At 38.0% G+C, this 24233-nt stretch overlaps 1 protein-coding gene across 1 annotated transcript in view; it reads left to right on the top strand.

Annotated features, from left to right (window-relative positions):
• The window catches only part of LOC136877779 (calpain-B-like), a 459866-nt gene that overhangs the window by 56317 nt on the left and 379316 nt on the right, over positions 1–24233 (top strand). Inside the window, exons 3-4 of the mRNA XM_068228742.1 lie at positions 4044–4113; positions 18643–18760. Coding sequence (XP_068084843.1) covers positions 4044–4113; positions 18643–18760 — 188 coding nt within the window. The remainder of the gene's footprint in view (positions 1–4043; positions 4114–18642; positions 18761–24233) is intronic.

A 24233-nucleotide genomic window follows, 5' to 3' on the forward strand; every position in this document is an offset into this window, starting at 1 on the left:
TGAAATGTAGAATCAATTATGTACCTCATTTATATATATATATGTGTGTGTTTCATTTCCATAATCATCACGATTCAATAAACCGATCGAATTATTTAAAACTTTATAGGAATGTGTTCTCACTCTAGTTAGGTATGCTCCGTTTTTTCCTACCCTGTATGCTGCTAAGTTTATTTTAGATATGCGCCTATTTGTTTTAACCCGTTAACGACCCTGTAGATTTTTGTCGGAGCCTTTTAGGGTAGGGGGCGGGTATAATATATATATTTCTTGGGCTTATGGCATTAGTTTTTTGAATTTGTGATTTGATTATTGCGTATGTTCTGTGTACATTCTATTTATTTTCCATTCTTAAGTGGTTCTGTGCTATTTTTAATTTTTTAATAGATGCTCCTGAATTATTTACGGGTAACAATCACAGAGAATCGTCATTCTAGTAAGAAGGTCAGGAAGTGTTAGAATAAATTTTCTGCGTTAATCTTTTGTTGAGTAATCTCCACGGATATCATGAAATTCGATTACCAATTATTTGAAATTCTTTGTAAGAACTTTTATGTAAGTGAAGGCCGAAGTTATTTCATTTTATTTCTGTATCAATTTTGGGCTTATTTAAATTCGTCCTTTAATATATTTGGGGTTTAATTATTTTCTTGGAATTTTCTTCTCTTAGGTTCCCTTTTGTTTTCACTATTATTGTTGTTGAAGGACTACGCCCACCTTTTACTAAAATGGTGATGACGATCTTGTTTACGGATTGGGATTGTTTGCTCATTTGTTCTGTTTTTGGGAGTTAATCTTATGGTTTCCTCATTAAGATAATTTATTATTGAACTAATTTTCTCCTCTAAGAGCTCATTCAATTAATCATTAATTATTTTAATTATTTTCACCGTATTTGCTTGTTCAAATATTAAGAAAGCGGAAATTTTACTTTCTGGTTTCACAAATATCGTGTTTTCAAGTTCATTAAAAGGGATGTTCATAAATATTCAATCACTTGCATTTTAACTGCTATCTTTATTTTTCTCTTTTCATTGAAATAGATATTTAATCATTACTGTAATTGGTTATCTGTAACTATGTGGAAAAATCGCAAACGGAAACCGAGTAATTCAATATTACATTCTTGAAATAATAATTTCCTTTAATCATTAAATTTATTTTCAATTTTATGAATGACTTGTTTATTATCATTCGATAAGATCGGCGAAGTTCCTTGGGGTTTTTATTGCAACTATTTTAATTTAAATATCCCTCCCTATTTTCTAAGATTCTTTCTGCGCGTTTGAGCCACTTCCACTACGCTCTTGACACACTTCTAGTGTCTGAAATACTGTAGCACGGTAAGTAATATATTTATTGCTTGTGTTGGTGTTAGTGTTAGAAATTTGTTAATTTTGGGGTAGTTTGGCTGCAATGCGTACATCCTCTTTTGAGCTACTGTACATAAGTAAGTTCCTTTACGTACGCCAGACATCGCTGTCGTTGACATTCGAGTCAATAAATTGGCAGAAATTATACAGAATGTGTCATTTAATTCCAGGTACGTTTGCAGGGCAGGTCTGGACTAAGATGTGACCATCAAGGATGTTACTTATCTATACTAATATTATAAAGAGAAAAAATTTGTGTATTTGTTTGTAACAGTTAGACTCAAAAACTACTGAACCGATTTAAAAAATTACTTCACCTATACAAAGCTACATTGCCAATGAGTAACATGGGCTGTACTTTATTTCCAAAACAATTCGAGGGAGGGCGATTGGGGGAGATATAAAAATATAAGAATAGGCTAATATAGGCGAAATCGAATTTGTCGTACAAGGACGAGACAAAGCTCATTTTAAGCCCCTTGACGCAAAGAACAAAACTAGGTAAGCCTTATGGGCCCGAAAACCATCTTTTAAGGCCCTAAAACCAACCGTTACGGAGATATTGGCACCACACTACCCCTGCTCTAGGAATTGGATAAAGAAATGAACTGCCGTAATCATGGCAACGTCAGCTCGAATATTCTACAGCAGCGATATTATCTACTATATATCACAAAAACCTAACATGATACCATGATACAAACATTAAAACTGGTATCTAGAATCTACTTTAAAATAAAAAGAACACAAATTTTTGTTTTCAGAAAATCCACTTAAGGGTTGATGGGAGGGGGGCGGGTGTTGAAAAGAAGTGAGGAAAGATTTCGAATTATTTATATGAGGATACATATATCTCAGAAACTGAAGATGTTACAGACGTTAAGATTGGTACTTGGAATCTCCTTTAAAAATACACACTTTTTTGGAAAATCCACTAACTGGGTGAAATAATAAAAGAAAAGCGGATGAATTTTTAAAATGAGTATCTTCTTCTTCTACCGCTTTTTCCACACCTGTGGGGTTGCGGTTGCGAACTGTGTCGCAAATGTGGATTTGACCCTGTTTTAGGCTGGATGCCCTTCCTTGCGCCAACCCTATGTCTAGGGATGTAATTTCTATTGCGTGTTCCTGTTGTGGTTGGTAAAGTGGTGTGTTGGGTGAATATGAAGAGGAGAGTGTTGGGACAAGCACAAAAAACTTGTCTCCGAGAGAGAAGAATTAATCACACGCGATTTAATTCCCCGACTCAGCCCGAAATCGAACTCGGAATCCTGTGAACCGAAGCCCTTAACGCTGAGCACTCAGCCAAGGGGTTGGGCATTTTTTAAAATGAGTATATCTACAGTATATCTCAAAAACTTAACATGTTACGGACGCGAAAAGTGGTAATATTATAATGAGGAAAACTTTTTATATTTGTTTGTAACGGATAGACTCAAAAACTACTGAACCGATTTTGAAAATTACTTCACCGATGGAAAGCTATATTGCCAGTGAGTAGCATGGGCTGTATTTTATTTTCAAAACAATTCGATGGGGGTGACGGGGGGAGATATAAAAATATAAAATAATAGGCTAATATAGGCGAAATCGAATTTGTCGTACAAGGACGAGACAACGCTCATTTTTAGCCCCTTGACGCATATAACAAAACCCGGTAAGCCCAACGGGCTCTAAAACCATGTTTTAAGGCCCTAAAACCAACCGTTATGGAGATATTGAAACCACACTACCCCTGCTCTAGGAATCGGTTGAAGAAACCAACGGGCGTAACCATGGCAACGTCAGCTGCACGATTCTACAGCTGCGAGATTATGCATGTACGTTTGGGCATAGGTGCCAACCAAAATTGATACACATATGACTTACTATCTGGAAAACATAAACTGTCATGTAAGATGCTCATAGCACTCCTTTGGGCGGTAATGGAAAGGGAGAGAAGTATAAAAATAACAGCCCCGGAGATCTCCGTAGTACTGCGACCAGAGGTTCCCGACGGGCCTCCGTTTTTACGTACTGGCTTAGGTTTCAGCAGTTTGCGGAGTCTGTTACCTATAGTTTGAACTATTTGCTATAAAATCATGGATCAGTAGGATCACTGATTTTATTAGTGCCGATATTTTGGTACACTTTTACGATCATTGTAACCATGAAAACAACCTATATACACAGTTGTCAAGATGGCGCGCCCATGACTTGACAAAATATTTCAACATTTATACTCAGATTCATTATATATGATATGCGACATGAGTGACAAGCCCTGAGAATTATAATTCTCGATAATTATAGTAGTTTATTTTATGCATTGCGTATTTCCTTGATCGTTGGTAATAGTTAAGAAATGTCGGATCAAGCAGATGCATTCAATAACATTTATATTTGTGGTACTATCTAGCGGCAGTATACTTAAACTATAATTTCAAACATGACAACTAATTGCTACGTACTTAAGTAAATACACCAGTGATATAAATATCTAATGAAGTCAGTCACACCGATAGTATGAGCAACTAAAGCCAGTTTCTGATAACCCGTATGAAGAACGGGTACTTCTGCTAATATTAACTATAATGCTAACATATATGAGCGTAAATTAAAAAAGGAATGTTATAATGCAGTTTACTTTTCACCAGCGAGGCATTGTTATGGATATTTTTCTGTTCCTAGGAAATTGTGGCCAATCCACTACTCGTCGTTGACGGTCCCTCAAGGTTTGACGTTGTGCAGGGAGGACTAGGTCAGTACCCTATTCATCATTTACGTATGAAAATGAACAATTTCTTCACATCTTTTTGAATGAAGTTCGTTATTGGGTTTGCGTCCCACTAATTACTTTTACCGAATGAAGTTCAAACTGCAATACAAAGAAAATCTTGATATCTGCTTAAGGATATATAAAGTCAATTCTACACATAGCCGTTAGCATACTCAGTTCTCGCTCGGTTTACCCAGGTTCAGTACGTGACAGTGCCTGGGGGATATAATACTACTATGCTATAAATAATATGCAAATTGCAACAGAGTGTACTCAGACTATCGAGTACTATGAGAAGAGAAATTGGTTTGAAACCTACTCATCACCCTTCTATAAGTATTATTCCGTGAATTCCCTATTCGGTTTGAAGCGGAGTCTTGGATGGTAGCCGAAGTAGCTTTGGGCACTGATGCAGTTCAGAAATGCGCTTCACGCAAACACTTGTATCCTTATCTCCGATAAAAGTGTCAAATAGTACGTTTTGGTCTCATTGTGACTGTTAATGACAATATTTAAGCAGTTACTTAGATATTTCGGGAGTATACCGTCATACTGGGACACTTGGGAAAGTTTTTCTTCTTAACATCTTATAGTTGCTCCTGCATTTGTCATATCAGTCAGTGTTTTATCTGTTCCAGTGAGGGTGAATAATAGTGATAACTGTTGAAATAGGCTACTTAATTGTATCAATAAAAGAGAAACATATTTTTTGTCATGTGCTAAGTTACCTTCAGATATGTGATACGGACATCCTTTCCCTCCAGAAGTTTAACTAGGCCGAGATAAGAAAATTTAGAGGTGAACCTGCTATAAAATCCGACCATCCCAAGAAAACTTCTTACACCACGGACATTCTTAAGTCTTGGGAAACTGAAGATACACTTTATTCTGTGGGGGAGGGAGTGCAAAGAAATTTTGTCGGGATTGTCAGTGTTCCCTCATACGCCCAGGAACTTCGCGCAGATGATAATCAAAGTTACGAGAATGTACCACAAGGTCATCTAAATACTGTGTGTAAAAACGTATGAGAAGATTAAATCACCAAAAAGAGAGTCAAGTATGCGACTAAGTGCTTGCCCATCGATGGAAGTGTCCATGAAAACGTTATTAAATTCGAAGAGTCAAAGGGAACGGTGAAGGCGGTATAATGACGGCACTAAGTGTCTAATGTATCTGATAGCATGTTGAATGGAGGTCAAAACCGCGAAAAACATTGCTTTACCAAAATGTTGGAAGGTGCAATCGATCGTGCGCAGAGGGAAACTATCGAAACCACTTTGGAATTTAACCCACGGGAATCAACTACCTAGTACCAAACGGAACTGACAGTTGTTTTGGATACCAAGAAGTCCGGTCAGCTGTACGACGGCTTCGATGGACTGACCGCTCCTTTGGCCAGGAGATCGTTTACGTAGTTTCTCATAGCAACCAATTTGGGAGAACAACCAAAAGGAGGTGGTCTAGCCGGGATGTCATCTTTGGGTTTAAGTGATAAGACTTTCTTAACGCTCCCTGATTCTGAAGTTAATACGTCAGTAATTTTCTCTAACAGATTGTTAATAACGGAATATTGGCTTTCCGAAATGTCGCTCAGAGGAGACGGCGTGATGGGCGTAGACAAATTCGGAACCACGTTAAACGTGCAATCCCGAAACAAGCTGTGCAATTTAATATGGCATTTAACTTGAACTACGTGGGAGACATGATAACCATCAGCAGAAATGTAAACCGGTAAATTATCACAGCAAGGAATATATTTGAACTTCAGATCTTTCAAAAAATACTGTTGTATGAAATAAGACGTAGAACCCGTATCCAACAGTGCGTGCAGAGTACAGGAACAACAAATAACAATACAGGACTCACTAAAAGAGAATATACATAGAAACTAAGGCACGGATCCGGGAGAAGAGAAAATAAATTCATGAATGAGAAACCACTCTTAAAACAATATTTTTCTCATCCACACTCAAGTCCTAAAACGAGATCTCAATAACACAAAAGCAGTGCCTTATATGGACACGTCGCATAATGCGTAATATTCAAATTTTTCTCCACGAAAATGAGATGAAACGGCTTAGCACAAAATAGGTGTCGATAATCAATTTCTAACATCACGATGCTACCGTAATCGCATCTGACCTTCTCGTACTCGAAGAAAACGTAACCTTGCCTCAAGCATAGCTTCAACAAAGGTGGTCCAAGCGTGTTACAGAGGCAAATATCGGAGAACTGGGCTAAAAACCGGTATCATTAAACATTCCTGACGCTGCTAATAAAGTCCTTGCCCAAGGCACACATTTTTATCAACACATCAGCACACAGGGCAAATAAATAGTATTCATACCAGTTAGGCCTACTACGAAAAGAGGTGAAATAAAAAGAGAAACACCCCTTATATTGTCACATAAAGAAACTAAAGCATACAAAGGCAGTAATATTAGACTAGAGCCTTATGTGAATGTGGGCCAATAAATACAACCAACGTCCCTCTGACAACCTGGCTAAGGCAAGCAAAACAGTAATAATTCATCTGGAAGGAAGAAAAGATATGAATTTATTTACTTCGTCAAAACAATAACATTATTACGAATCTCATTGTAATACAGGGATCTGACACACGTTATGTCTTAAAATGAGTAAAACCAGTTTATTATACCAAAAGGTGATTCTGTGGGGAATCGTCTTAATTTTCTTCGACTTAGCTCAAATTGTGTGCAAAATCTAGGAGAAATAAGGGGATAGACATGTCAGAGAAGATTTCATTACGAGCTGGAAAATCAAAGCCAAACTAAATTGGAACTAAGACTGAGAACAGTTAGGAAATAAAGGACGTGATTGAATATGAGTTTAACACGTTGACTGCCAGGACACGTAGCAAGAAATTTTCTGGTGGTCAAAGCAATTTTTTCTTTTATGCATGTAGTAAATAAGCAGTAATGCAAAATTCGAAGTGATATTTCACTTAAGTGTTCAATGTACGTACGAAATACAATACAAATTCCCAGCACCCCGAGGTACCGCCGTGGCCCCACAGGAAAGTTCACTGCATGGTTTTGCCTAGACGGCCGGAGCGGTACAGTCTAGCGGTACTGGAAGCTTGCATTGCTTGTTAGTGCACATTGTAGATAACAGAGCGTGACACGATTTGTTTACTAGCGCTTAGGACTACAATCGCAAGGCACTCATTGTTTTACAGTAGGGTGTGCGTGAAATACTTGCGAGACATTTGTAAGTTATTTTACCAGTGAACGGAGAGGTTAGTTATAAAAATGAAACCGTTTTCTTCTCGAACTCGGAAGATAATGAGGCTAGTCCTTCAGTATGAGAATTCTGGTAAGTAGTGTCCATGTCATAATGATCTATTATGTTTTGCAACACAAAACACTCTTCACAAAATTAAATTTGAAATATATTCATTTCCTATTTACTCCTTGACAAAAGCTCAATGGTAATCTAAAATGTTGCTACGTTGTCAATGAATATTGTCAATTTATAAAATGCAAATACGCTCATGCTTACGCTATATTTATTGCGATAAGCGTAGAAATCAGCTCATGTATGGGTGCAAAAATTTGGAAAGAATCAATGTGGCCATTGGTTAGGTAGGCATAAGCTTGGGGTGAAAATGGGAAATCACAGAAAACCATAACCAGGTTTCCCGACAGTAGGATTCAAACCCAATCTTGCCAATTAGCTAACACGGCACACCTAAGCGCGTGGCTAAACTGATTGGACAAATACTCACATATTGCCAATGAAAGGAGGTTGGATTAATAAAAAATAAAGACTATATTTTGGAAACCAAGCACGCCAGGATTTGCTCCGAGGCCATAGCGGTACGCTAGCATAGCGAATTCAACTGCTCAGCGGTCCGTCGGCGCGGCAGGGAAAGTCATATAGCAACACCTGTCATGAGACACTCACTCAGCGGTACAATGTACCGCTTTGGAAGCCAACGTGTTAAATCAACTCGGGTCAGTTATGGACTAGGCTTAGGCAATGGTACAGAGACAACAGGTTTTTCTCCGCTATTACGAGGCTTTGTATTGCACCTTATAGTAGCATATGTGAGAAGGCACATTTTATCATAATTTCCTGTCCTTTTCTGTACTCTTGATACCTGGCTAGATTGGTGGCAAAGCCTGCGGAACGTTCGATGAATCGATCTCAAAATAATTAAATCTAAAAGATGTAAGTAGGACAGGAACGGCATTTGCGTGATTGAATGAAGAGAAATTACATTATAAAAACAAAAATTCAATGAACATAAAATTCGGGTTAAGGAAAATTAATCCCCAAGATTCTGTACAAACATATTACAATTAATCCCTCAAAAGCCTAGAAATGGCGACAAGTCTAGTCATATTTACTGCGGAGACCGCGGGAATGTTTACCAACATTACGCATAACATTTTCGATACGCTCGAACATATTCGACCATGTAGTCGTAATTAAACCTTCATCATCATGAGATTAGGAACAGAGCACTTCGCACATTAAAAACTATAATTACAAAGATCGTCTAATCCTGGGATACAACATCGAATAATGCTTATTGGACCTTTCCTTACCCTCAAAATTACACTGAAGTTACTGTGAGCCCCTGCTCACCCACATATGAGTATCAAACTCGCGACCCCTAGGATGCATACATGCTACACCTCTAACGATTGACAAACTCAATGACATACACAAAAACAAGAAAAACACATGGAAAATCACTGAGCAAACAAATAATGGAAACACTATCTGGACCTGAAATAAACATGCAAAGATAATATATACTTGTCTTACGGGCTTGGTGAAAGGTGTGCCTCTCTATTTGGCTGTCTCACAGGGTGAAGGCACTGACCTACCCTAGTTAAAAGGAATAGCAAGGTCGACACTCCCTCGTTGTTGAAAACAAACATTACATAACGGCACGGTCGAGTCTCTGACATCTGGTAACAATCACATGGCACTGGGCTGCTATTCACTGCCTTACAAGGCTGCCCTCAGCTGATCGAGCTGTACAATAGGTATCTCTATCATACGAGAATCTTTTTCTCCAACATCATAGCGAGGCCTAAAGAGTGGACCTTACCTCAGGGCATATAATCAAGCATGGTTATATCTCATCGTTATCCATAACAGCATACAATGCAAATTTACCATCAGGCTTAAATACTGTGCCTTTCATCAGGATATCCAAATCATCCTGGTCAGCTTTCAACATCATCATTATTTCATACAAGAGACCCTTGTTCATGTCACTTGCAAAGCTATTTGAGACTCACCGGTGTGAGTTAAATGACCCTGTCTAACGCAACGTTGAGGATACGAGACCCTCTGCTTCTCCTTCACACCTGTTAAATTCATGCATATGTGTATATCATGCTGTTCCTGTTCTTAGGTCGGCTAGCAATCCCCATGAAAAGTTACCCACACAACAATTATACGGCAACATAGCCCTTGTGATTTCATTGATCTTGACTCCGCAAAACTAATATATGACAATACCCAGAGGACTAATCTGATATAGCATGACAATACATCGAATCTGCATTGAACTACACACCCTCATTACCATAATAAATGGCCAAAGCTAAAACACTAACTTAGCATGGGTAAGTCCTCTGCATAATTGCTCTTGGTAAACTGTCAGAGTGTAGTAAATAAACAATTAAAATTCGGTACATTGATGGAATCTTATGAGACTGATGTGGTGATAGGAGTGGAATCGTGGTTGAGAGAAGGGGTGGGTAATAGAGAAGTATTTCCAGAAGGGTACACAGTCTATCGTAGAGACCGAGAAGATAAAAAGGGACGGGGGTGTTTATTCTGGTGGAGGAAACTTCACATGAATGGTTTACCGATGAAAGGGATGAAATATTAAGGATAAAATTAGTTTGTGATAATATGAAGGAGGTGGGAATTATAGGAACATACAGGCCTGGAAGAGAGGAAAGAGACATGGAAATATTTGAGAAAATAATAGATTATACTCATAAAAACAATAATAATGATATGGTAATAAATGGGGGAGATCTAAACTTGCCTGAATTTGAATGGGATGGAGCTGCAAGTGAAGCACATGAACAGAAACTGGCAAATAAGTTAATTCGGGAGGGAGGATTTACACAAGTAGTACAAGAACTGACTCGTCTCAATAACTTACTAGATGTATTCTTGGTTAAACCATGGGAAACTCTTGATAAAACTGAAGTAATTGAAGGAATAGGTGACCATAAGGCTGTAATAATGGATGTAGGACTGGTACCAAAAAGGCTTAATAAGAGGGTCACACAAGACAAGAAATTGTACAGAAAAACTAAAGTTGATGAATTTGGGACTTACCTTAATACAATTCAGTTGTTGGATAAGTAAAGGGAGTAATGTGGATACACTTTGGGCTAAATTTAAAGGAATCATTCGGGAAGGAGAGAAGAGATTACTTGAATGGAATGGAGCTGCAAGTGAAGCCCATGAACAGAAACTGGCAAATAAGTTAATTCGGGAGGGAGGATTTACACAAGTAGTACAAGAACCGACTCGTCTCAATAACTTAATGGCCACTGTATTCATATATCAGGAATCAAAAAGGAAAAGGAATCCAAATTCCTACAATGGTGGGAGAAGGGGCTGAACACTATTTAACAGATACTGAGAAAGCAAATCTGTTAAGAAGGGTAAAATGACCTCAGACCCTGTTTATTTTACAAGGGAAATAAGAAAATTAAAAAGAAAATGTAGGATAGTAAACAGGAAAATCAAAGAGGGGAGGGAGAGTAGAGAAACTAGAAAACAGCTAATGAGGGAACTGAATAGAATGAAAAAGGAAACAAAAGAGAATTATATGAATGACATACTTCAAGAGGGTAATGACGACAAAGGGAAATGGTAAAAACTGTATTCTTATATCAGGAATCAAAAAGGAAAAGGAATCCAAATTCCTACAATGGTGGGAGAAGGGGGTGAACACTATTTAACAGATACTTAGAAAGCAAACCTATTTAGTAGGGAATTCAGAGATTCAATAGATGATTGTCAGGAGTTGGAAACCGAAACACAAGATAGAAAGGGAGAGACACAGAGGGAAACAAGAAGCTTCTCATTCACAAATGAAGATATTTTCAGGGAAATCCAACTGCTACAGCAAGGAAAAGCAGCAGGAAGTGATCAAATTACTGGGGAGGTGTTAAAGACAATGGGGTGGTACATAGTGCCATATTTAAAATTTCTCTTTGATTATGTCATAAATAATAGTGTAATACCAAAGGAATGGAAGGAATTTTATAAATAAAGTTGTAGGGGGTCCGCTGTCTGTAATTCCTTTTGTTTTTCCAAATTTTCAAATATCTATCCGTTTTAGGTCAACTCAAGACCGAATCGGGGGTTTTTACTTTTCGTGTCTGTTTGTTTGTCTGTTCCACCATCACGTCGAAACTTCATATTTAGAGTATACTCATGCCGGGGAAGGTTTCGATATGCATATCATTTTAAAATCTTTGAAAAGACGGGAGTTTTATAGGAAAACCACAACGGTTTTCCTCCATTTTCTCTTATACTATTGATTTTCTGTAAACTCTGTGGACCGTATGTGAAAGGTCTCTTCATTATAAACAACTTTTGTTTTGTTCATAATTTACCTTACTCTTCAAATGACGTAGAAATTTACTATTTCCTGCCGATACCATGCACTGCATTGAGTGACCGACAGACCGACAACGAATACATGGGTTACCATGGCAACGTCTCTGACTGCTTGCCAGCAGGGAAGTAACGTATTGCCATTTTCCTCATCATTCCTTTAAATTCGTAGTTGTTCCTTGGGTAGAAAGCAAGAGAGTCGTCAATCGGCCATTCCGCGGGATATTGGCGGAATATCATTGGAGGTTCTAACCGTCCTCGAATAGCTTAATAATAACACAAATATTCATCTTCTTATCTGATTACCTAAGAATCTCTGCGCCTGAATTTCTCTCCGATTACCGCTTTCTTATATCCATAACTCACACCGGCATAATTTATTGAGGAGCATTTGATTTTTCCAATACATTCACTTGGTATTTACATATTTGTCGTCATCCGGATGTCCTCATTTATAATCCATTTTCTATTAATTTCAACTTACAAAACTGTATTAATTTCTTTCTTAATTACCACGTATGTATGCGATTGCTAATCCCGAATGCTGGACACTCTTTTCTTTGAGGAAATATTCTAAGCTATGCAAATGTATAACATTTGGCCCTGTTCGTTTCGGGGTAATTGGTGGCTAATCAGTAAGTCGTATCACAAGTCAGAAAGCAGATGGCGTTTCATTTTGAAGAGATCTACAACTTTTGTTCTATGACTTTTCGTCGTATTTCTATCCCTAATACGTTAAATACAGCTGTATTTCTCGATTTCAAGTTGATTTTGTACTTTTACACGTATATGTTATCATTTGGCACACTTATAGGAAAGGTAGAATCATGTCATTCGGCACGCACATTGACATGACCGTTGGCCATGTTATAAGCAAATTTTATTGTTCTAGCTGTCACATGAGTATCAAAAATATAAAATAGTATGTGAAAACTGTACAAAATTTCACCCCATTCAATGACTCTACCTCAATCTAACCCATAAATATAGGAGATACGAGAAGATGTCATAGGACCAACCATGTAGAGCACTGAAAGGGGGGTCTGAAGGTGAAGTCTGTTTGTAGATACGTCGTACAGTTTCAAAGCAGTAACTATCGAAATAAATGTCTGCACTTCTAGAGTGTGTCTGTACATTGACAATTTTGGCGAAATTTCCGGACAGTTATCCGTTTCAGGAGTAGTAATGACCATCTGCATATAATCAGTTTTGGTGTCTGTCTGTTTGTTTGTTTGTCTGTTTGTCTATAACTTAGAAACTACTGGATATATTTCCACCAAAATTGATATTTAGAATCCACCTGTCCTTTGGTAGGTTTTAGGGTAAGTATTGTTTCTAAATCCCTGAATTCACTGGGGGATTATACGAAACCGAAACCGTGATTTTGCATTCCCACAAAATATACACAACCAAACTAAATGTAAATTTACCTGCCTTAATGGAAATTAACTTCTAAGCCTTTTTCCTCATGTGCATCATTTCAATACGAGGATTAATAAGGGAGATATCATTAACGGACCGTTTTCCGGTACAAGTCCCACCGGATTTAACTCAAGAGCGGGTGCGTGTAAAGCGTACTTTTTACAACTTGAAAACTGCTGAAGATATTTGAGTCAAACTTTACATTAACATCCACCTGTCCAACGGTAGGTGTTAATCGTCAATAACATTTCATGTTCCCGGAATGGACTAGCGGTTTATAGGGAACCGAAATGGTGATTTTACTCTTACACAACATATACAGTACAAGACCAACCTAACTGGAAATCGACCAAACGTGATGGAATTCCATCTCTAAAACTTTACTGTGGAAGTTATTTCAGTGAATTAGTTGAATTTTCTTTGCTTTCAGTTCCTAAACTCAGTTCATTGTATGTTGTGTACTTCAAGCATGTATCTTATGTGGCTCGATTAATTTAATAGTTCAGCATAACGCATTGTTTTGTGCCCGGCTGTAAGTCGAGATATGGTACAGTAGTTGATTTGCGATTTTTTTTATACATCGACAACATATTTCCTTTATTTGCATCTACTTCAATGCACCCAAGTCCCTATAAAGCATGCTTTAAATTTTGGAGAAAATTGTGAAATTAAGCGGGAGCTGATCTGGACCTCGTATGTTAGTCAGATGCGTATGCTAATCCGGAAGGTGGAAATGCATAACAAGACAGTGAAACAACCAGAGGAAACTTCCATCAAGCAAATAATTGTGGTGCAAGGTGCAGTAAATATCGAAGACTGGGAGAGTTCTGTACCTGAATTTGATAGCGCAGTTCGAAACTCTTCGATTGAGAAGTGTTTAATGTACCATTCGGATGGGTACGTTGTTAATCACTCTTCTGAATCTATTAAGTGTTCGCCCTGTGCCGATTCTCTACGTGAAAATAATCAAAGTAAATTTTCATCTCTTACCGAAATAAAAGACTATGGTTCCAGCAACAATGAAGTGTTTATAACACTTCCTTCGAAAAGTGTATGTGACATTCTTTCCCAGGCCGAGAAAGTAATTAATGGGAAACTGAACTCAAAATAATCGATATGGGGCGAAATATCTTTTGACTGTACCGATTCCATAGAAAAGTTTTAGTTGATCTTCAGGAGCTGGGTGTTGTCTCCAACATGTTATGGATATAATTCCCAGACTTGTTTATCATTCTCTCAAGTGCCAATTTTTCTTCAGAACGAAGGAAATCCGGCGAGATTTACAATCTCGAACATCCGCAAAACGTTCATGCAAGCTTTAAAGTCCAGTAACCGACAAATTGAGTTAAGAAATAGAGCGTTTACCTTTAAATAGTTCATGGGTGTTCGTTTTAATATGTTGGGAGTTATGTGCTATTTATCTGTATATGTACACTCAAATAACCTGTGCTTTCCGAAAAATGTGATGAAGACCGTAGCTCTTATTTCCATGTACGATTTTTTCCATTGTACTTTGCCTAAGTATTTTAATTGTAATCTCTCATTGTTTTCTAAAATACAGTGTATATACTTATCAATTATGGAGAAGTACGTTCCCTCTGGCATCATTCCTAAGACCAGCTGATCGGTACTGTGGAACTTGCCCATTCTAGCGCTTCCTGACGGGGCGCGCTTGAACCTGACGAGCCCTCACACTTGTTTTTATATTAGTCATGTTGCAACCTTACTTTAGATGTAGTGTTGGTGAGTGTTCCTTTGATCACAGTTATGGTCTTGTGATCAATACTGAATTCCTATAGTATGTTGAACAGTGTTTGTCTATCGACTGAGCCATTCGCCTTCTGAAAAGCCACAAATGCCATGATTACTAGTTTACTTCAGTTTTTTCTAATCTTTATAATGGATCTGAGGATGTAAATTTGTTCAACACATGATCTTCCCTTTCTATACCCTACTTGGTATTCATCAATTTGGTCTGCTGTCTGTTCTTCCACTCTGTTTAACAGAATTTTTGATAGGATCTTATACACGATAGATAGTAGAGAAGTTCCTCTAGAGTTGTTCACATCTTAAGGGTCTTCTTTCTTATGAATAGGACTATAATTGCCGTCTTTCAATTACTGGGTATCCTTTCCTTTTCCCAAATCTCTTTACATAATATTAATCAAGTTTGCTAGCATATTTACACCTCCCCACTTTATAATTTCAGCAGATATCTGGCCTTCTCCTGTGGCTTTGTCATTCTTCAGCTCCATGATTGCTCTTTCTAATTTTCCTCACCTGATGCCGTTTGGTTGTTTATACTCCTGAGGTATCATTGTTGTTAATTTATCCTTTGCTGTTTCACAATTTAGAAGCTCCTTGAAATATTCAGCTAGAATAATACAGTTTTCTTTGTAGTTTACTGCCACACTGCTTTGTTGATAACAGAAAGTTAATCCCCTCATTCGGTACTCTTGTAATCTGTTTTTGAATACCCCGCAAAAGTCTCTTGTGTTGTTATTACTAAAAAATGTTCTTCTAGTTGGTCAAGTTCAGCTTTATCCACTTGTCTTTCAAACTTTGGGATTACTCCTGCTGTTCGTTTCCTAGTTTCTGTGAAATTATTCACGTTATGTTCTGTCTTATTGCTGCTTCACTTCTTCCAAGCGTCTTGTCTATTTTGAAACTCTGTTTCACTCTCGGAGTTCCACCATCAATGCTTTCTACTTCCGTTTCTATGTCCCTTTTCCTGAGCCGCTTGTTTCATGATTTGTCGTATGTTTCCCACATTGGGCCGATAACCTCGATGTTAGGCCCCTTTAAACAACAGGCAAGCAGTTTTCCCACATGCTATGCCTCTCTATCTCTTCCTGGTATTGTATCAAGTTGGGTTTTTAACTGGGTCTTATCTATTCATTTTTGTATGTTTCCTCTTGTTGTATGCATATTTCTGTTGGGTTAGAACCCTTTAACTTTTATCTCAGAAAAAAGCGATCTGCTTCTATATCACTGTCTTTTCTGACTTTTACGTTGAGTATCTCCTTCATAATACTTTTACTGATAGCAACATGATCCAATTGGTCTTTTCCTAATGCATTGTTTGGGTATACCCATGGTGTCTTCTTTTGTGGTAGTCATTTGAAATGTGTAGACATTAGGTTCAGTTGAAATCGTCGACAACATTTTGTAAGCCTTTCTCCGTTCTTGTTGTTGCACCTATGTGCTGGAAAATCACCTATTGTTTTTCTATGTTTGTCTGTGCATTGAAATCTCCTACAATAATTTTGACCAGATTTTGTGGTATCTTGGACCAAAAATATTCAGCCTCCTATTGTTTTTCCACGTTTGTGTTCTATGCCAATCTGTGTATTGAAATCTCCTACGAGAATTTTGACCAGATGTTGTGGTATCTTGGACCAAAAATATTAAACCTCCTCCGGATTCATCTTGTTTTTTTACAATTGTAGGTACATGACCATTTAATATTGTGTATGCTTTATTACCCGATCAAAATGTTAAGGATGATATACTTTCGGAAGCCGAGTTAATGCAGATTATTGAGTCTAGATATCTCTTGTTCAATATGAATCCGGATGCTAACACTTTCGTGCCATTTCTCTTCTTTATGGCTCGTTTTGCTACATATGCTCTATAACCTTCTGATTCAAGATGTTGGTCCTTCATCTGTGAATCTTTTTTCTTGCAGTGCTAATATGCTAATGATATGTTTGTCCATTTTACTGGTGACTTGTTTCAGTTTTCCAACTTTAGTTAGCGTATTCACATTCAATGTGCCCATAAAGTGTTTCTTCTTTGATGGCATTTTAGAGATTTTGGGAAGTTCTGACTCTTCCCTGCATGGTGTTTCAGGCTCCCCAGAATCTGAATGCCTGAATGTGCCGATGGCGTTGACGAAGGATTGATTAACTCCTGGGGTAGTTTCACGAGTAGTTTGCATCACGCATAAGCTGAAATAGGCTTTAAGAAGATGTTATAAGACAATCTTCGTTCTTACATCTGAGGCTGTTAGTCCCAGAGCTGTAATAACAATAATAAATTATGCAATTTCTGTGACCTAGGCAACGCCGAGAAGAAGATACATAGTGCCTGTCTTCTTCATGGTTTTCATGACAGTCACGACAAATCGATCAATATGGCTGATACTTAGGGCAAAGATTATAAACTTGATATCAAGTGCCTTTCTTAGGAGTGTTGTCCATGGATCAAGTTTAGGCTAAAATAAAATGGTTGCCATTTATGACACAAAAGTGATAGAATATTTGTGTCTAAAATCGCTATTAAACAATCATATACTCACAAAATAACATTAAAACACGTTCAGTACACATTATTTGTATATTGTCATAAATACTGTTTGGAAACCATAAATGAAGTATTGTTCTTTCTTACAGACGTAAATAATGTGCACCCAAATTACACACGAGCGGCTGCGGCCTTGATTAAGGTTCATCCCCAGCATTTGCCTAGTGTGAAAATGGCAAACCACGGAAAATCATCTTCAGGCCTGCCGGCGGTGGGATACGAGCCCTCTTCCCTGATTAAATTGGGCATCCATGCCGCATTAGGTTTTTCTCCGACGTAATTGTTTGGAATCTCCTGTGATGTTATATCACTAACCTTTTGCTAATTTTGGCCTTTTCATGAAATTATTATTCATCCAGTAATATAGTATAAGCCTATCTCTTGCGTTTGAGGGAATAAATCCAATTAGGATTTAATTCCAGAACTATTTTGCTGTTCCGTGGTTGGAGTAACCGATTTCTAAACATTTGAAACTCCTTTGCAGTATGTGAATATATCAGTCTGGAATATTTAATACATAATGTGGGGCCTGAAAGCCCACCTTATCAACCCTCACTTTCTTGGGTGAAATTTTGTAAACTCTCTTGACAGTGTAAGTTCCCATTTTGCATGAGACTAGTTCTCTAAAATTCTTAAATGTTGTTAATAGTTACCAAGTTTATTGTTCTTTAACTTTTGTGAACTCACTTTAGTTTATCTAAATATTTAATTGTTATATATATCCGACTCCATGGCTAAATGGTTAACGTGCTGGCCTTGGTCCAGGGGGTTCCGGGTTCGATTCTCGGCCGGGTCGGTGGTTTTAACCTTCATTGGTTAATTCCAAAGGCTCGCGGGCTGCGTGTGTGTGCCGTATTCAGCATAGACTTCATCACAGGTAGGGCCCCATTCTCATAGACGCGCAGGTTGCCTATACGACGTCAACTCGAAAGACCTGCACTCGGCCTCTTCGGAGGCCACACGCCTTTTTTATTGTTATATATTTGTTAATTATTTTGAGAAAGAAAGAGAAAAAGTCGTTAAGCACATGGAAAAAACTGGAATTGTTTCTCCTTTACACTACTAACTAGTCCAGTCGTAAGGTCTTGCTGTTCCTTTAAATCAACCATCTGCAGTAACAATAAGCATTGTTCTGTTTATCTTTCCTTCCAGATGATAGCTGGGTGCTAGCCTCAATGGCAAATCTCAGTCTTCACAAAAATTTATTCCATCGAGTTGTTCCTGACGACCAGGGCTTCGGAGACAAATATGCTGGCATTTTTCACTTCAGGTATCATTAAACTAAAATAATACATTTTTGTTCAACATCCATCTGGACCTGACCTTCTGTAGTATATTTTCTGGCAACACTATCATAGGTCTTTAGTGTTTTCAGAACTAATAAATTTTATCATTGTATTCTTCCCATACTCCCAATGCTTTCCCATGTAGCCTAAAATAGAAATCTCACAACGAATAAGTGATCGTTTTATTGTAAAACTCTACTTGCAGTTACATCTCAAGCAGAGAGTCTGAATATTAGCGTAGTGATGTGATTAGTTCAATGGTCTTGCCACCAGAGGCCATGAAAGTGTCGTGACCTATGACCTATGTGTAGGCTCACAGCGGCTATATCTATGTAGTCTAGTGGTACTTCCAGTTGTGGAAAGCGGACTGACCACTCAAAATGCCTCTATGTTGCAATCAAAGGGATTTTGTCCAGTTATGAGAGTTTGAGAGAAATCGAATTAGTCGAATGCACGGGACTGGATAGATGTATTGAAAAACCACATGCCATCTATGCCATTTTGATCCTACCATCATCTCAGCTGCCTGATGACCTATTGAAGGAAGGTCTGCATGATTTAGGTTACCAGGGACATATCTCCACATTTCTTTCACATGATTGTTTATTAAAACAGCCCATGTTTCTTCTTGTCCTATCCAAGCTAACACTGTAGTAGAATCAGTCCAGAAGTGTAAAGTAATATTCTAGTACTCCAGTCCTTTTAGCACAGAATTACAGAATCAGGTCCCAACCATTGCAGTAATTAATTCCAAACATTGCAGTAATTAATTTCAACCAAGGAATTGTTTCTGCTTTCAGCAGGGCTACCCTTAATTTTGCTGTTAGAAGGTAAGCTCTTGTCTCATGATTGAACTCCAGTCTTATGAATACAACTGTGGCATAAGCTTGTGCATTTTCATTGCAAAAGGTATGGCGGCTTATACTCCTAGCACCTGTATTGTAAAGGAACCAATGTGGAACTTTCATCTCTTTCTAGTTACTACATTATCAACATAGAAACTTCTTGAGCTTAAGCATCAACTCTTTCTCATACTGTGAGCTAACCATAGCCTGATTTAAATGATGATCAAGAAACTGCTCCTATTTAAAGCCAAATACCACACTTCGATTGCAAAACATTCATGCAATCTTTAAAGTCCAGTAACCGACAAAATGAGTTAAGATGTAGTGTGTTTGGCTGCAATAACTATGAAGTGCAGAAGGATTTGCGATCTTCACAGGTAGAAAAAGCAGTCAGATCAATTCGAACTAAAGCTAAAGGTCCAGGTAATATTCCAATATCCATGATTTCTAACTGCATTTTCATAATTCTTCCTGCCCTTGTGCATTTATTTAACTTCTCTTTACAGAATGGAGTGTATCCCTCAAAATGGAAGCGTTCCAATGGACGTCCTGTGCTCAAAAGGAAAATCCCAGCAGTCTGTAGTGATTTTAGGCAACTCCAGACTGCTGGGATTTTCCTTTTGGGCACAGGACGTACATTGGAACGCTTCCATTTTGAGGGATACACTCCATTCTGTAAAGAGAAGTTAAATAAATGCACAAGGGCAGGAAGAAATATGAAAATGCAGTTAGAAATCATGGGTATTGGAATATTACCTGGACCTTTAGCTTTAGTTCGAATTGATCTGACTGCTTTTTCTACCTGTGAAGATCGCAAATCCTTCTGCACTTAATAGTTATTGCAGCCAAACACACTACATCTTAACTCATTTTGTCGGTTACTGGACTTTAAAGATTGCATGAATGTTTTGCGGATGTTCGAGATTCGACACTTGCTGTTTTGTTTTGTAAGAAATATGACAGAAGTTCAGATCATTAGGTTTACTGTAAACCCACCCATACCAATGGATATCTTCATGCGTCATCTCCCTACAATCCTTGTCAGAGGTGTGCTGTTCTTAACACCCTTATTAGTTGAGCAAGGGAGGTTTGTGAGATGGATAATTGAAACTATGAGCTTGAGTTCCTAAAGTATCATTAATCGTATGGTACACATTTTCTTATAGAAAAAAAGAAAACAAACAAAGTTGATCACAATAAAAAATCTAAGTTCAAAATATAGTCTGCTCATGCAGGAGTCACAGAGGTGAAATGGCTATTCAGTGAAACAGATTAACGAGGTGCTACATCATAATTTGAAAGACAGATTATCCGTGTTTCTCTCTTCCTGTGAGTTTGGCCTTCTTGATATGCGTGCAGTCTATCATGGATAGGATTATCGATATTCTAGAAAGGCACAATATCAAGACCATGTTTAAGCTCAATATCATCGTAGGCAGTTCGTTTGAGATCTGTTAAAGGTCTTATTGGTCTAAACTGTGCTGGAATACGTGTGTGATTCCTTGTTTCTTTGGATCTGTATTACGTTCGCCATATATGTAGGAAGATAATGATGAGGGTTAAGACATACCGCAGTCACTTATGTTTTTGCCAACCTGAGAAGTCTGCTGTGGCAGAGCATGCTGTACATAATGATCATCTAATCATTTTTCATGAAACATCTTCCTTTTGTAGGAAGAAAATATCTTACACCCAATGTCATTTGTGAGGTGAAAATGTTTTTAAACAGATCCCTCACCCAGCAACCACCGGTCAATAATCTTACGCAATAACAAAATCAAAACAAGGCAGAGACAGCGAACATAGTAGTAGGAACCGGAGTACTAGTGTAGGCGGACGGATTTCAGTCAGAGCAGCATAAGATACAGTCCGAATTTGAACTCAGGGCATGTCAAGCTACTAAATGAGAGAGGATATACCAGAAACATATACTGGTAGTTTATTAAAACTAAAAATTAGATCCCACACACTCATTTCACACCAACCCGTGTAGCGGACCGCTGAAAGAAGAAGCCTCTGCTAACAATCCAGAAGTAACGGAGTCCCAAAAATCGATTCTAATGCAAAAGAAGGAGGAGGTATAACGTAAAAAGGCCCAAACTTGGAGAGAAAAATGTGACCTTGCGCAGATCAAAACATAATATGAAGGCTACATACTATAAATGACGGTAAATGAACAGAGCCAGAGGTAACCACCAAATATAATGATAACATGAGGAGAAAACAAGAAAAGGAAAAAAATAGAATCAAAGCAAACAATCCACCCCTGAGTGCAAGAAGTCCATATGATTCTCCACCCACAAAAATTCTCTCCCAACTAGGAGCCACCACATCACAAAGAAACCATACCGATAGGTGACCCATATAAGGAGTCAAACTTTTTCTCACAGATCCAAGGGTTACAAATATTGCGTAAGACTTCCAACTCATCATAACCAATGTTTCGCCTAAAAACATAGTCATAATCCAAAGGTTAGCATGATAGTTTCACCTAATGTGTGAAACATCATAAAATCATCTGCTAATGGCCTCGAAAAGTGCCTGAATGGATTCGATCAAGGCACACGACTATGAGATTTATTAGAATGAGCCATAAACCGTCTACACGGAAAAACCCCTAGTGTAGGGAACCAAAATGAGACCAAAACATACGCTCCAACATACATATCACCACATGCCCACACATGTAAAAATGTATACAATATGCCGGGCACCACGGGGAGAAAATTCAAGCTATGGAAAAACACGTCAAGTAAATGTAGAAAACATTTATAGCTTGAAGCAAAAATGTGAATTAAATAACTGAAATGGAGTTAAGTTACTCTAAAAGCTCCAATCAAAATATTCCCAACGCCTGATAACTACAACATAAATAAAAACAGAGATGGAGAAAAATATTAGAAAATTAAAATCTAGCCTTACTTTTGAAATCAAGAACATAAGAAGAAGGAGTACAGGCCATCATAAGTGAGCCATTACATCAACCATAAGAGCCTGATAGTAAAAAATTGCTGCTTGAGTCTAGGCCCCCATTTTTCTCTTTCAATCTAGGACAGAATCCCAAGAGAAATCATAGGCAGGGACAGAGAAAGGAATAAAGCCATATCCTTCTGCGTGATTGGAGTCTTTCTTCCCACTGCTGGCAGTGAGGCAACATACGTAAAGAACAATGTGAATACAGAATAAAAGAGGTAACTTAGTTATGACATAAACAATGCAGCTTTCGAAATCCAGGCCAGAGACAGAGACTGGCTCAAATTGCTAAGCAGCCAAATAATTTTAACGAAGGTGATGACTCTATACTTGAGTAGATCATGGTTGCCCTCTTCAACATCTTTCTCCTTGACTCTAGATACCCTTGAATGAACTGTACTTCTGTCAGGGTCTCTTTCTTGAGTCTAGTTGCTGGGGGTGACAATTTTTGTAGTGAAGAATTTCATTGTTCTGGCTCAGAAGACGATCTTGGTTGTTTAAAGATATCAGCTTATGTACCATGTGCTGCAAAACAAATGATACTGGGATGTTATTTAATTGCATTGGTGCAGTATATGTTTAAAATGTATACCATTACGTGTCATATATTTTTCAAAACATTTCTGAAGATTATTGAATCTGTTAATGAACAAAGGTGGCTGCAAGGACACAAAAGCTAAAGTCATCTTCTAGCATAATTTGGGAATATTTGCAGATGGGTCGTCCGTCTTGAAAACTGATTTTTTTCAACATGCCTCATATGTAGGCATCTAGGGCCATCAAATCTTGGGTGCAGGAAGGGTGCATGAATGGAGGTCCTCGAGATATTAGGTGATCTCCAAAGTACTATTGCCGAAGGGTAAGTACTTCCCAATGGTGTGAGTTTTAGCTCCATCTTGCTGCATCCATTGTTGTTGGAGGGGTAAGTTTCTGGTGCAAGAAAACCAGCACAAATGCCACATGAATGGGAATGACTTATTTGTAGACTATCTGGTCCACTGTTTTTGGATTCTGTGCAGCATCCTTGGCAAAATAAGGGCCCAATATTGCATGAACGGCCACGGCGCACCTAATCATAACCCACGTGGTTTCTATATTTTAAAAATCAGGCCATTCAGGCCATGAAAAGCAAGTTTATCACCATCAAGGTGAATGTGGCGTTAATTTGGTTCCTCATACATCATCGACAAAATTTGGCTGCAATGTGTAATCTGGCTCAATCAGTCCTTTCTGTTAAATGCTGAGCAGCGTGAATTTAATGCAGAAATCCCCCCAGCTATTTTTAAACATCCACCGAGCAGACCTATTATTCAAACTGAATTTTAGCTATGTTCATTGTAGACTAAGCTTTGGGGGCTGTAACACGTGTTGAAAAGTCGTCCATGATTCTTGATTGTGTGATGGTTCTTGGGTGCCCTTTTGTTGACATAAGACTGATCCCGTATGGCGGAACTTGTTAACGGCATCTAACATGTTATTTGATGTCTCCTTATCAATTCATTCCTCATATTGCTTTTCAAACGTGAAGCAAACTTGGCCCATTCTGACGCCCCATGCAATATTACCGCTACCAGAAATAATACTCTTCAACAAACATCTTCTTTTCTGTTTTGAGAACCATAATTGCTGAAAATAATAT

This window comes from Anabrus simplex, chromosome 7 (assembly GCF_040414725.1).
Source record: "Anabrus simplex isolate iqAnaSimp1 chromosome 7, ASM4041472v1, whole genome shotgun sequence".
Lineage (NCBI taxonomy): Eukaryota > Metazoa > Arthropoda > Insecta > Orthoptera > Tettigoniidae > Anabrus > Anabrus simplex.